Source organism: Oryza sativa, chromosome 2 (assembly GCF_034140825.1).
Source record: "Oryza sativa Japonica Group chromosome 2, ASM3414082v1".
Lineage (NCBI taxonomy): Eukaryota > Viridiplantae > Streptophyta > Magnoliopsida > Poales > Poaceae > Oryza > Oryza sativa.
Window position 1 is genome coordinate 34,534,525 of NC_089036.1, and position 14,764 is coordinate 34,549,288.

Sequence of the window (14,764 nt, forward strand, 5' to 3'; positions counted from 1 at the left end):
GTGAACTGGAGGCCACGGGCACTAGCAGAGATGGCAATGGTGAATTCATCGTCGGGGGTCACATTCACATCCACATTCCCATTCCTGTAGTGATAAAATTTTACCGTTTTCGTCCCTGTCAACTACGACGGGGCTACATTTTCTCTTGCCCTGTTTCCCACGTGGTGAATTTATCCCCGCGGTTACCCCATCCGGTGGTAGTTAGCACTCAGTAGCCGTCAGGGGAATCGGTGGCGTCGAACGGCGCGAGGGAGGGCGCTAACGGTGGACGGTGGACGGACGGCGCGACGATGGCGGCAGGCACCAGGCGGCGCGACGACGGCTACAGGCTCCGCACCCGCGTTGACGGCTGGGGCGGGACAGCGTCTGCATGAGAGGAGGCGGCAGCACGCGTGCCTGATGGCTGGTGCGATGTAGGCGTGCAGCGGTGAGACTAAGTTTAGATATGAAAGATGTGGAGGTTGATTGGTTGACTAGGGTTAGGTGTTATATATACATGTTAATTGGGTTTCAATATTATGAGCCAAAACATCTAACAAAGTCTAGAATTAGTCCTCTCTACAGTGAAGGCGAGTCACCGCGGGGGGCGAGGACGGTGAATGGTTTCACCCAGGGTTCACAAAGCTGACGAAAGCTGGTCGGTTTTTGCGGCTTTTCGACGTTTCGACATAGCTCCGAATTAATTTTCGATTGGAATTTCGAAGTTCAAAAGTAAATCTTGTCGAGATTCAGTCGGAATTTAACGAAAATTGGTCGATTTATTGAAAACCGTGATATCGATGGAGCTCGAAATTTAGTGGTCAACCGGTAATGAAAACCCCGGTTCCACCGTCCCGCCCCCGTCATCCCCGATGGTGATAAGTTTGGGACCATTTGATTCCCGTGGAGAATAGTTATTAACCATCTCCATCCCCTAATATGTGAATTCACCGTGGATAATCGGTGATTGGGTCCCTATTACCATCTCTAGTCACCAGCCACTATTCGCTTTCTGCTACTGCTGCTGCTAGCCTTTCCAACGTGCACATTTTCTTACCACCTCGATTCATTTGTCTTTGTGAAGTAAATGCAGCGGCTAGTACTGCACTGCAGTACCACACACCTGGCCTAGCTTGGCTACTTGGATCTGAGATCTGACTGGAGCCAAGTAGCCAACACAACACGAGCGTGCAGTGAGAGGCGACATTTGCTGGGACATCCATGGTCCATATTATTGGACTAATTAGCTAGCTGACCCAGCAAAAGGGGAACAATCGAGCTTATACAAGCGTTAAGTGACAAAATTTGGGCGAGAGAACGCCAAATCATATATGGTCCCGTTTTCTGATTTTCTCCATGCGATGCATGCTGTCACAGGCTCAGATTCAGAGTTTCAGACAGCAAAACCTGGGTTTGAATCAATAGAAGTACACAACAATTCAGAGCATGAACTTTACAATCACTTTCTCTTTTTTCCCCTCTCATTAATTACTTTTATGTAAAATACATCACAGTCACATACTCCAGGGGTTCAGGGCTTTAAGAAAGTTCAGGTTGGACAGCAGAATGCGGCAACAGCAAGCAATGTACCTGCTGCACGTGGATTAGTTTTCAGCAAAGACGGTATCAAGTTGAACACAAAGCAATGACGGTCTTAGCTGGAAAGAAATCCTACTAATGAAAGTATAAACTACAAAGCTGGAGTTGGAGTTGGAGGAGATAGACCACCACCATGTGGGCAACATACATTCATGCGAATACAGCTGCAGAGGAATGTTCGGATGCTAATCCATGTGGCGCCAATGCACGCATGTGATGCTTAATTCTCGCTTAATCAATCTACTGCTTCTAAACTAAAGTTTCGATGTTTCTTAATTATCTCCAGATCAACATAGGAGTAATCAAACTATGTGTTACTGGTAGTACCACACTAGATCACCTGGTAATGGCGAGTCAAGCTAGCTCCCAAAATGACCTGGAGGAGAATATTATCTACTATCTCTCTCTCTATATATATTATCTTTTGAAAGATCCACTATATATATAGTCTTCTTGTATTTTCGACTATGCAATTTACGAGACACCAATTGGATTTGTTCTGTGATCTTTACGCCGCCGTCTCTGGATCACATTTCATCAAAGAGTAGTTATAAGAAGAAACTTGGATTATAAAATGGGGGACAAATTAATTAAGGTCATCTTTAGCTCAGCAAAAATCTCAAATAAATACGAGCCAGTGATCCGTGACAGCAATGCTTGGCTTGTTCTTGAGGAAAAAAAATCATGAGATGTTCGTGGCGAACTAGTCGTTGTCTCGTTGATAGCATGATCCATCGAGAGGGACACGCGTCTCGCAATCGCCGGGCCAGCGAGGCCCCCAGCTCGATCCGATGCCCTGGAATTATAATCTTTTCTTGGGTTTGATTCCACATGCTCGTCCTAATTATTCTTCTTAAGTACATTCTTTCCTTGTCATTAAGGCCAGGAGTGGTAGTGCATCGACATCAAATCCCACTCCAAATTGCTTTTGCTAAAAACAAATTAAAGCCCAAAGAGCATTTTATTACTGTTCCTCTTCCTGAATTGTCCTTGTAGGCTCGGCTTATCATACGCACGGCTTTCATTTTTTCCCATTGATCGTTGGATTTTAGATCCTGCGATACAATGGTTTTCTTCAAAATCTGGTCGAATGTTTTTACTGTTTTAATTTTGAATTCCTGAAAACCATTTAAAATTTCAATCAAAATCTGTTTTCGCTATACCTAGAAATTCCACAGTTTTCGCCATACCTGTTACCATGTTAACATATCTTACCTTCAAAGGCCCTGGGGTGTATGCAGTAGTAGAAAGTAGAAACCGCTAATTATATCGACAAGTTAAAACGAATTGAAAGATTAAATTTTTGGCGAAAAAAATGTTTGGTTTTAATCGGTTTTGCTCGGTAACCGTGGTCAGGGGTACGGTGGTAACTGCAGAGAAGCAGTGAGCAGTGCCACGTGGGCAGCCCAACACATAAGCGGGTCTCTAGATCTCTTTCACAAACCCAAATCCCCTCCTTTAATTAATCCCGTCCCCTCAGAGACGAAAGCAGAATCGCGTTAACCCCCGACCCGAGTGTATTTAGCGCAATCGCAAAAGGCAAAAGCGAGGAAGAACAGACAGGGGAACGCGGAAAAAGGGAAAAAAGAATCCGTCTTTGCATCCCACATCCCTGTCTTTCTCCTCTCCTACCCTTCTTCTTCTTCCACTTGAAGCTTTTTCTCTCTTGGTCTTATCCTCCTCCTTGTTGTTGCGGGAAGAGGCAGGAAGGAGGAGGTTTTGTGGTGCGATCTTGTTGGGGTTTCAGGTCAGAAGGGAGAAGGGGAGAGGTCAGCCATGGCATTGCCTGTTTCCCTCCTCCGCATCGCGGCGGTTCTGCTCGCCATCTTGCCATTCTGCGCCACGCATCCAAGCCCCGGGTTCCATGCTCCTCGCGAGTTTCACAAGGCACTCGTCCCAGGTTCTTTCATTTCCCCCCTCTGTTACATGCAGGAAAAATGGTTGGTTTTTTTATTTGTTTGATTCAGTAGGATTTTGTGGTGCCCTTTAACCTCTCTGAAAGTCTGAATCACATAATGGAGTCGAGTTCTTGATGTGGAAATGCTCCCCAATCCCAAAATTTTTAGTGGGCTGTGTGGTCCTCAGGTTATTGGTCATCTGTTCCTTGTCTCTTTCTTCACAATTTTTCTTTGAGAAAACATTGATGTGTTAATGTTCTATTTTTTGGGGGTCTGGGTTTTATGTTTGCTGAGAAACCTGTGCCTGTCTCAGTTTCTTATCAGCAAAAAAGGGGAATTCCTACATTTGGTGAAAGTTACTGTCTTGCGTTTCTCTACGAATATTGTTTGTTTTAAGTAGATGGTTTAGCATCTTGTCTAAGCAATTCATGACGGAATTATGTTTTTCAATCCGCTCGTATGACAGTGCATCGATTTTTTTTTCACTGGTTTTCTTTAGCAAGACATATCAAGCATTCCCCTTTTTCAGTTGCTGGGTGCCAACAGTGCTATTCCCAAATTATTTCAGTATCACAAGTGGGATTTGTTTTAAATTGCCTTTCCCTGTCAAGTATGTGGTGCCTCTCGTTATCCCTTGCTCCATCCACAAATGATATTTTCAGTAGGTTGCTCCTTTTGATTCGGTAGGTACCCGAATGGTAGTTTTGTCCATAATTTTGATTTGGTTGCCGACAGTTTTCTAGTTTTGATTAGTGAGTGTCAAATATCTTCTGTAATTATCTTTATCTTAAATTGCAAATATAACTCTACTTTCTGTTCGATGATCGTTTTTATCAATGTCAAATAACTGTAACTGTAACTGAAAAAAGCAGATAGATATGGATTTGTGGCAAGAAGATCAATTGCTGAAGCTCCTGTTGACGTAAATGTCACTACAAACAGTTCCTTTGTCTTGGCGCAAGAGCGAACATATAGAAAAGACCCCTTGAATGGATTCAGGAAATATACTGGCGGTTGGAATATTAGCGAAGTGCACTATATGGCTGTAAGAATGTTTACAACCTGAAATTGCACCTCATTCATCTACTTGCATAACAACATGTACTTTTTTCTGTTTGCAGTCAGTTGGATACACAGCTTTTCCACTGTTCATCATTGCCTTGGTGTGGTTTGTGCTGTTTTTTCTGGTTATGCTTGGAATTTGCTGCAAGCATTGCTGTTGTCCACATCGCAGTTACACATACTCTCGGGTAGCATATGCCCTATCTCTGATACTTCTAATATTGTTCACTTGTGCTGCAATGTAAGTACTCTTATATTTCAAAGCTAATCCATTTTCATGATTCCTTACATTTAATATATTTTTAGCTGCGTTTACTAACCTAGTTCCATTCAATGCTTACAGTGTTGGATGTGTCATGCTGTATGATGGTCAAGGAAAGTTCCATAAAAGCACAACGACTACCTTGAATTTTGTCGTTAGCCAGGCCAATTTTACTGTCGAAAACCTTAATAACTTATCCGATAGTTTATCTGCTGCAAAAAAGGTTGACATAGGGCGATCCTTTTTGCCTAACGATGTGCAAAATCAGATCAATGAAATTCAAGGAAAGTTGAACTCATCAGCTACTGAGCTTGCTACTAGAACTACTGACAATTCCGAGAAGATACAAAAATTGCTAAATCAAGTGTAAGTATCATTTATTCTCTCACCACTGCAATTCCTCTCAATGATTTGGTTGTGCATATGATCGTGATTGCAAAACATTATGTCAGGCGGATTGCTTTGATTATCATTGCGGCAGTAATGCTTCTTCTGGCATTTATTGGCTTCTGTAAGTCTTTATAATATTTTTACATTGTTTAGAGAACGATTTTGTCCATGCACCTTTTTTTTTTTTTTTTTTTTTTTGCTAAAACACAAGTTGTTTTTATGCTGACATGATGCCACTTGTCTTTACCAGTACTATCTATCTTTGGCCTGGAATTCATTGTCTCTATGTAAGTTAACACCTCTGTATGTGCTAATATTTTTTACTTCTCCTTTCTTTGCGCTCATATTATAACATACTATGAATCATTTCTGTACATCTTATGCAGTTTGGTGATTATCGGGTGGATACTAGTCACCGGGACGTTTATCCTGTGTGGTGTCTTCCTTCTTCTGCATAAGTATGTATTCCACTTGTATCATCGTACTTTTGTATGTTCCAAACATATAGCTAGAGTTAGTATGTGTGCAGACCTTTTATTCATGGTGCTCCTCTTAAGTGTTTAATGCTGGCTGCCGAGTTGCAACCAAATCCAACCAACCACTTAGCCATTATTTTTATAATCAAATGGTAAAAATCAGATTATATTGTTAAATCTAGTAACTTAGTTTAGCACAGTTGTTGAAAGTTATGGATGTACACACCCCCATCACCCAAAGTTCGACTCATCTTCAACTCAAATTAGTTGTCTTTCTTGAAAAAAGATAACCTAAATCCGAGAGACTGGTAGCGGCCACTTGGCTTTCGACCATGGTTGGAGCATGTTGCAATATTCATAATGTAGTGCCTGCATCAAGGCTTCGACAATTTATTGTGCCATCATATAGTATATTCTTGCTTCATTGCAATTTCCTATTCAGTGTTGTCCTGCTTCCTGTTCATGGCTACATTGGTTTCTTACTGTTCTGTACTCAAATTCTACTTCCTACTTATCTATGCTATCATCACTGCTAAATGTAGATAGTAGATGCCAGTCATATGTCAATTTTGCTGCATTCCTGAGGTCTCAAAGGATCGTAGTTTGAAAACAGAATTGCACCATCTAGCAGTAGCTGCTATATCAACTCCTAGTTTTGATGTCATATCGTGTTCCGCTTCATGTCAATTTATGCACAGCACGGTTTTTCTACAATATTTATATTCTGAAACTCTGTCAATATTGTATGATTCTGTTTTGTTAGCGAAAGTTGCACATGGTTAGCCCTCTACTACTTTCAAAAAACTAGGGGTATAATTATGTTTTAACATGAAACTCTTAGTAATAAAGCTGGAAAGAAGGACCAGATCTTTTGGAATAGCTCCGCTCCCTGTAGATTATATGAGTGATTGATAGTAGATAGGTAGCACATGTAAATGGCAGTCGTGGTCCAGTCACTGATACTCCTATTATGTACCTATGATTATCTGAATCCATATCCAATTTTAATATTATTTTATCTCTTTTGTCTTGTGACAGTGTCGTCGCAGATACTTGTGTCTCGATGGAGGAGTGGGTTGCTCATCCAACAGAGCACACAGCTCTGGATGACATTATTCCCTGTGTTGAACCTGCCACCGCGAATGAATCCCTGTATAGAAGTAGGCAAGTCACTTACCAACTGGTGAATCTGGTAAACCAAGTAATCACCAACGTGTCCAATGGAAACTTCCCTCCGCAAACTCCTTTCTTCTACTTCAATCAGTCGGGGCCACTGATGCCTACACTCTGCAACCCGTTCACAGCCGATCTGAATAACCGTACTTGCACCAGAGGAGAGGTTACCTTGGACAATGCAACCCGGGTAAGTTTCTACAACCAGGTGTTTCGTAGCCTCAAATTCGGTGAACTGTTGACAGCATTCCATCTGTCTATATTAATTATCAAATGCAGGTTTGGAAGAATTTTGAGTGCCAGACTACCACTGTCTCAGGAACTGAGATATGCACTACCGTGGGCCGTGTTACCCCAACGATTCTCGGTCAGATGGCAGCGGGCGTGAATGTGAGCCAGGGGCTGTATCAGTATGGGCCCTTCCTGATCCAGCTGGAGGACTGCACTTTCGTCCGCGACACCTTCACCAACATCAACCAGAACCACTGCCCTGGCCTGGAGAGGTACAGCAAATGGGTTTACGTCGGCCTGGTGATGGTTTCGTCGGCCGTTATGCTCTCCCTCGTCTTCTGGGTGATCTACGCCAGGGAGCGGCGCCACCGTGCGTACAGCAAACAGCACAACTACGCTGACAAGCCGCATCCGACTGGCCCGGACGCTTGATGCATATGGCCGATGCTGTGCTGCAGAAGAATCTCCATGTCCATACTCTTCGTGCCTGTCATCATCATGTAGATCACCGTGCCTTCTGATTGTTCGTTGGTTACACCGATCCTGTCCTCTTCTTTTTTTTTCTTTTTTTTTTGTTGTAGCATTGATGTGAATTATTATTGTAGCTTGATCTTTTTCATCTTGTTTGCTCTTCTTGGTGAACTGAAACTTTGTTAAGAGGTGCTGTTTGTGAACTTGAGATAGATTTCTGACTTTGTGCCATTAGAGTTTCAGTTTGTGTACCTGCTGCTGTTGATGTACAGTCATCATGGTCCAGAAGAATTGTTGCATTGTCATTACTCATCACTGTATCAGTTTGCCTTACCTGGATAGTTTGCATATGTAAGATTTTAAGTGTTGTTGCTGTGTTGAGCCAGTGTCAATCACTTGGTACGTAGATGGGCCTGCGGCAACCGCTCTTCATGCAGGCTGTTACGGCCCAGCCATGTGGACATGGGCCGTCTATATGCGAGAGGCAATAAGGCCCACGAGAAAAGGATCTCGATCATATGCTTCGGCCCATCACGCAAGGCCTACTCGTGGCCATTGCACAAGGCCCGTTTCAATTCGTCATCAGATCAGTTGGCCCCTAGGTCATAAATTCAGAGCTGCAATTTGACAAGATCCTGCATGAATTCATCGCAGGAGTTGAAATTCGAGAGTTTGGTTGATTCCGTTTCGGGAAAAAAGTATGCGACGCCGGAGTCAAACCAATGCAGGTATTAGTACTACATCTACATGTGTACAATGCATCTGGTCTCACACTTGCCGTACGTGGTTGGTACCTGACGTGGCGCCACACGAGCTAAGCTGAAGCATAGCTACTTGCCGGAAGCATCTGCATTTCTCATCACTTCTGCTTGCTCATCACTTCATCAGATGGAGCAGGGAAAACACGCAGCTTCCAGGCAAATTCCAGGGGTCAACTCAACTCGCAAGCTAATAAAAAAAAACACTGATATTAGGGAAAGACATAATATCAAATAATTAGAAGGGGTGAGGCTCGGAATCTAGATCGTCTAGCCCACCACCTTGTGTAGCTAGCCGAAAGATCCCTGAGAGTTTCTCTAACTCGCAAGCTAATCAAGGGCCAACCTGAGGGAGATTTAGATTCTGATAAACAACTAGTGGGATGGAATTCAGCTAAAGAGAATCTGAAAAAGTAAAAAAAAAAGAACTAACTTTTAGCTTTTTTTTCTATTTTTTTTTAAATTCTGTAACTATAGCTTTTATTTGGACAAAATGCTAAACTGTGAAGACTGAAGAGTAACTTTCAAATTGTAGGAGAACCTGCATCGGCCATAACCTCCCCCAAAGCCTAAGAACGCGTGATTAATTAGCCAGTAAACTGGGGCACATGCAGCATGGAGATCAGCATTGTACTGCTCTTGCAGCTGACTGAATCCTTTTGGTAATTAATTGGTGCTACCATACACATTGGCCGTCAGCTTTGACGCCTGGTGATTCTTCAGCTTAAATTGCCCTTCGCCCAGGGTTGCAATGCACATGTCAGCGTCGTCGTGACTGGGCGCTGCCGCGGATGATTAAACTAATCCGAGTCAGATCCATGGATGACCATCCTCAGACCCAGGCAGCTGCAACCTTCCCTCTTCACTTCTTCTGCTTTGCCATGGTCAATGACGACCTGACCTTGACCTAGTTGTTGTTACTTCTAGTAGTACCAAATGCAAGCCTTTAGCCTTCATCTTCCCACAGGAGAGTTGATAACAAAGTCGTTAAAAGTTGGTTAAATTTTGCCCTCCTGTATCTGCAAGACGGCAACTGTAACTTCAGTTAATTTGTTTAGTTGATGACCATGTGGGCTAGTGAAACTAACTGCATTGATTTTTTTTTTCGTTAGAACATGGATTAAAAGAGGGATGACCACAATCACAAAAATTCTCGACCAACCGAGCGTCGTTTTATATAAAATTTGATATATTTTTTTCTATTTTCTTTCAGCGTCGTATCGCTGTCGACACTGAATATACTTAAATTGATAAATGAAAACCGACCGAGAATCCTTTTCGAAGCAAAAGCTACCGATTCGGACCAAACCACATTGCATTGATAGGATGATGGAACGGAACTGTAGAAGTTCACCCTTGCTGGGCCTGGAGGAGCCGTGCACTGCACCTGCACTGTTCACAGTTGTCCACAGCAGCTTCCATCTTTCCTCTTGCCTCCTCACTGGCGGCTTACGGTTTCTTGTCTGGCAAAATCACCCCCAACTCTTTCTGCATTGAACACATGATCGAGATGCTTTGATCTCGATTTTTTTCTCTCTCTCTCTCTGAAAGTTGATAAGGATCCTAGCCTGCAATAGCAAGCCACCCACTTTAAATTTCTCGATTTCAGAAATCTCTCTTTCATACATGGGCTCCACAGCAAAAGGCAAATCATAAATCACAAATTGACAGATCAAAGTTGGGCTCGATCGAGCTAAACATTCCAAGTTTCCAACTCGCCGTCAGAAGAAAAGATTCTCGCCGCCGTTCCATGAACCTGACACAGCTGAGTTTGACAGATACAGTTACACATGATCATATCACTGCTTCTCGTGGATGCAGAGGCCGGGTTTCTTAATCCATTATCTAAAAAAATTAATCATATCACTGCTAAAGCCACCAGCTGCAGGTTGCCAAATGGAAATGGTTTACGGGAGGAGAGATGGATCGATCTAAATTAATCATCTTTATTTTTGGATTGACGATGACACATTCCATACAAGCCATACAGGCTATGATGATTACGGCCACGTGAACTTCAGGCTGGGAGTATTGGAGTAGATAGATGTATTTATCTACGCAGAAAATGTCGGTAGATTATCATCGCAGCTCTCTGAATAATCTGTGCTGAAAGCTCGGTTACTGAAAATTCAGAGCCAAGAAACTGATTGGAATCTTTGCAGATCTTTGCAGGATTACGCGTAAAGCGATATATCTGGTATCAATTAGGAGTATCATGAAAGGTATCTATCTTCCTCTTATTTGGATTACACATCGTGTTTATGAATGTGTTTAGATTTGTACACAGCTAGGCATGTAGATACGGTCCAATTAATCTAGCCAGATTTACAGCTTAACTGATCATCACTTCAGTTCATACGTGGGGATTAATCTTCTAGAAAAGATGGCCTTTGGAGGGATGAACGAGCCATCTATCTATCAATTTTGATGGCCTTCTCTTTTTTGCTGCGTGTGTGTGTCTGTCTAAGTGTCTCTATTCTTTAAATTTGAGACAGCTCGACGCTTCTTCGTTATCTGCGTAAATATCCTCCTGAAAAAGTTTCAGCTGTTATGCCTGAGAAAACTGCTGCTCAATTTATTTAGCATAGTTCGTTATCAGCTAATGACAGTATATGTTTAGGATTAAGGAACAATTAATTTGCCTTCTTGTCAGAGATAGTGACGAAAATGTAAAAGATCGAGTAAACAGCACACATCAAAGTTTACCATTTCTACAAGAATCCGATCACAAGAATTCAGGGCTAATCAGAACGCATGAATTGGTTCACATGAGATAGTTCAGTCCAAGTGGGAAGCAAGAAAATTCAGAGTTTCAAACTGTGGCAACAGCCACACGAGTTCTTTTCAAAAAATTCTTTTCTCCTTTTGTGGCTTCCGAAAACTCGTTTCTTTAATTTCGACGATGCAGTAACTTTCGCTACAGCTGTGGCAGGAGAGAAAAAAATAGTCGAGCCAGATGTAAATGTCCCTGTCCATGGATATCTGTCTGCTTGTTCTTGGATAAAGATCACAAGAGGTAACCATCAGGTTAATCTGGCTTCACATGTAAGCGTGCCTTGTTCTTGGCCGGACTGTCCTAAGCCTAATTAGCAGAAAGTCTCTGGGAAAGCGATGACCTGGCTACTAGGATAGTAGGATCAGTACTATGTGGTGGGCCCACAACATCATGGCCTTGAATTTGGATAGTTTTCAGAGCAAAGTTAAGATAAACATTGGTTTTGGATAAGCTTTTGGGAGGAGCATGACATCTGCACTTAAGCTGATGGAATGAGGGAAAGTACTATTAATTGTAGTACCTTGTTCAGTTTGGACAACTGGAGAAGGAAAAAAGTTCAGTTTGTGGTGCCCATTTGTGAGCCTGAAGATGGTGACCTAGCACATGATCCCATATTGATATGTAGTAGTACTAATCTTTTATCTTGTTCAGTTCTACCTTGTTAAAGAATTGACAAGGTTATCCCAATTCCTCTTGGTACTAATGTAGATTAAGAGTTAACTACTCTGAAGAAAAATATGTAGTAGTATGACACAACTACAGACAATTTGTATGCTTCAAGAACACTGTGTTCACTTGTAGGCCAATAATTACTGCTACGTTAAACTAAGTCATAGAAAGCTAGCAGAGTAGTGATCGCTAATCCTATCCTACCTGGCTTAAGAGAAATTTGACAAGGAACTGTTCCAAGTCTTTGTACCAATATTAAACTACACCAACAGGTAATTGAACCACATGCCATAATCATGGAACTGATGGGAGTGTCTTGTGACGTTAAGATTCCGAAGTTTCAGTTAGCTAGTGGAGCATAATATTGTTCAGAGTTAGTCAAATCGCTGAGTCAGCTAAGTTCGAACTAGTTGTTTGACTGGGTTTTTGGCGGCATACGAAACGAAACGAGATAAATCATTAGTGTACATTAGTCAAGTATTAATTATTTTAAATCTGAAAGAATAGACTTATTTGATTTTGTAAGAAACTTTTGCATAGAAAGCTTTTACAAAACACATCGTTTAGTAGTCCAGAAGCGTACTTATAAAGTACGAGTAACAGGACCTTAGCATCCCACTGTTAAGCTGGAACAATTGAACAAGATGTTAGAAGTTACTGCAAAATTCGAACACTATAATGGACTTTCTTCCCTAATTCTGTGAGTGTGTGATGACAAGGACGAGATGCATATCTTTGTATTTTTCAGGAAAAAAAATGACGGGATGCATATCCTTGTATTATTCAGGAAAAGATTCCAAGAGATGGAGCACTTGCTCTCTGAAAAATAATGACAAAACGTTAGGCACAGAGCCTCCAACTCCTACACAAAAGGTAGCCTTTCTGACTCACGGCCGATGCAACTGATCGTTAACAGACAAAACAAATGTGCAATAAGATCAGATTCAGATTCAGATTAAACACACTGTTACATTTTGTGATATACGCATAAGGAATTATTTCCTCCGTTTCACAATGTAAGTCATTCTAGTATTTCCTACATTCATATTTATGCTAATGAATCTAGATAGATATATATGTCTAGATTCATTAACATCAATATAAATGTGAGAAATGCTACAATTGCTTATATTCTGAAACGGAGGGAGGAATACCGAAACAGAGGCTGAATTTTACAAGCTGAAAGTGAGCTGTTAGCTCTGGCAAGCTTCTTGAACTTTAAGAGAAAGATGAAGAAACTCTGAAAACCAATCGACATTCCTGCGTCTTCAGAAAAGAAGTCAAGCCTGCGTTGGTTTAATCAGTCGTTGACAGAATTTAATTTTTGAAGCCTAATTTTAAAGTTGATTTTAGGGGTTCATAAAAGTCTATCTTTTCAACATTTGCTTTTAAAGTTTCAAACCGTTAAAAGATTATAAATATAAATGTTTTATCCGTAATCTTTTTTATCATACGTTTATTGAAGACAGGTCCTGTTTAGTACAACTTCACATTTCTTATTTATACTGGATTTGAAATTTGTATGCTAAATTATTTATAAGTGAAACAGAATAGTTTATCAAAATATTATTATATGATCATATATTCAGATCCATATTAGATTTGTAAAACTAAAAACATCCAGCTTAAAGAAAATATTACTCCATCCGTAACTGTATCAAACAAAGTGAACGGCTAAACCGTAGCTTACACGACCCTAACTAAGGCCTGGTTTAGTTACCAGCTTTTTTTTCAAACTTTCAACTTTTCTATCACATCAAAACTTTCCTACACACACAAACTTCCAACTTTTCCGTCTCATCATTTCAATTTCAATTAAACTTTTAATTTTAGCGTGAACAAACACACCCTAAACCTGAAACCAAAGCCTAATCTTGTAGCGTGTGTTTGATTCTGGGACTAGGTGGGATGGGATGATACCATTCCAGATTTTGGGATGAGATGATTCCATTCGTATGTTTGATTTAAAGGATGGAATGAACCCAGTTTTTTTTGTTTAGTAGAAGGGGCGAGGAAGGGATGGAATGGCCGCCGTTTGCAGTTACCGTCAAGAGAGTTTGGTGAGGTAGCGCGAGTCCTCGTCGAGCGCCACCATCGCCTGCTCTAATCGGACCAATCGGCAGTGACCGGTGGCCGGGAGAGCTAGCACGGCCAGCGAGCAGGCTGGCTGCTTGCGAGAGAGCAGCGGGAGGACGAGCACGCGGAGAAGAAGTGACGACGCTCATGCCGTGCACCTGATCCATTGCTGGATCCGCCGTCGCCGAGCACCCCGCCACCCGCTGCCGTCGCCGATCCCGCCGCCGCTTCCCTCGCCCTCCCCACCACTGGAGCCCGCCATCGTCGCCGTCGCCCAAGCTGAGCCCGTCGCCGTTGCTGTCACACGAGCTGTCTTCCACCATCACGCCGAGCACGCGGACAATAAGCGGCGAGCAGGGCGGCGAGCACGCGAGAAGCCGTTGTGACGCCGTTTGCTCATCCCAAGTTGGTCCGTCATATTTTCCCGGATCAGTTGGTCCCGGATCTAAGAAGAATATTCCTCTCCAGGACCAATCCATCCCACTCACCCCTCAACCAAACACCTCTAAAAATGGGTTCATCCTGTTCCATTCCATCCCATCCCAGCAACCAAACTCAAACTCTACCGTAGAGTTTGGTTAACTTTGGAGGAGAATTTAGGCGCAGGAGAAGGCCTCATCTTTCCGCTTATGCTAATACTTATCCGTAAAAATTTAAAATTTTCAACCTTAAATTTAGAGCTGATTTTGATTTTTTTTATTAAAATTTATTTTTTAGTCTTTGCTTCTAGATCACTAGAAACACATATAAAAGTTTTTATTCACTCTTACTTTTCATTTACGGTTCGCGAATAAACGAAACGATGGTCCGTCAACGTGCCACTAGTGATTAATTTACACCTCTCACGCCTTCCCTCGCACCACGTGCTCCCCCATGCGAAGGGAAGCCTCGAGAGAGAACCCAACCCCTTTCGCGCGTATAAAACCACCGGACCCGAGGCGACG

General features: G+C 42.2%; 1 protein-coding gene and 1 long non-coding RNA gene across 2 annotated transcripts; one reads left to right on the forward strand and one right to left on the reverse strand.

Annotated features, from left to right (window-relative positions):
- The first annotated feature begins 3,229 nt into the window (after positions 1–3,229).
- Positions 3,230–7,772, forward strand: LOC4331029 (uncharacterized). Its single transcript, XM_015772231.3, has 9 exons — positions 3,230–3,478; positions 4,349–4,521; positions 4,598–4,779; positions 4,882–5,166; positions 5,253–5,311; positions 5,441–5,477; positions 5,577–5,648; positions 6,705–7,029; positions 7,119–7,772. Exons 1-9 carry the CDS (start codon positions 3,355–3,357, stop codon positions 7,500–7,502), a joined length of 1,641 nt encoding a protein of 546 aa, XP_015627717.1. The 5' UTR covers positions 3,230–3,354; the 3' UTR covers positions 7,503–7,772.
- A 4,904-nt stretch (positions 7,773–12,676) lies between these two features.
- On the reverse strand, positions 12,677–13,928 carry LOC112937867 (uncharacterized). The gene is made up of 2 exons (XR_003240568.2): positions 13,790–13,928; positions 12,677–13,030 (listed from the first exon to the last, which is right to left on the reverse strand). It is a non-coding gene; the product is annotated as an uncharacterized lncRNA (long non-coding RNA).
- Between the last annotated feature and the right edge of the window lie 836 nt (positions 13,929–14,764).

What these genes read in the sequence shown, in the direction of transcription:
- LOC4331029 (XM_015772231.3), top strand. Translation starts at nt 3,355, where the DNA reads ATGGCATTGCCTGTTTCCCTCCTCCGCATCGCGGCGGTTCTGCTCGCC. An exon ending in TCACAAGGCACTCGTCCCAG is followed by an intron (nt 3,479 to 4,348) that starts GTTCTTTCATTT and finishes TGAAAAAAGCAG; the next exon opens with ATAGATATGGATTTGTGGCA. An exon ending in TTGTTCACTTGTGCTGCAAT is followed by an intron (nt 4,780 to 4,881) that starts GTAAGTACTCTT and finishes CAATGCTTACAG; the next exon opens with TGTTGGATGTGTCATGCTGT.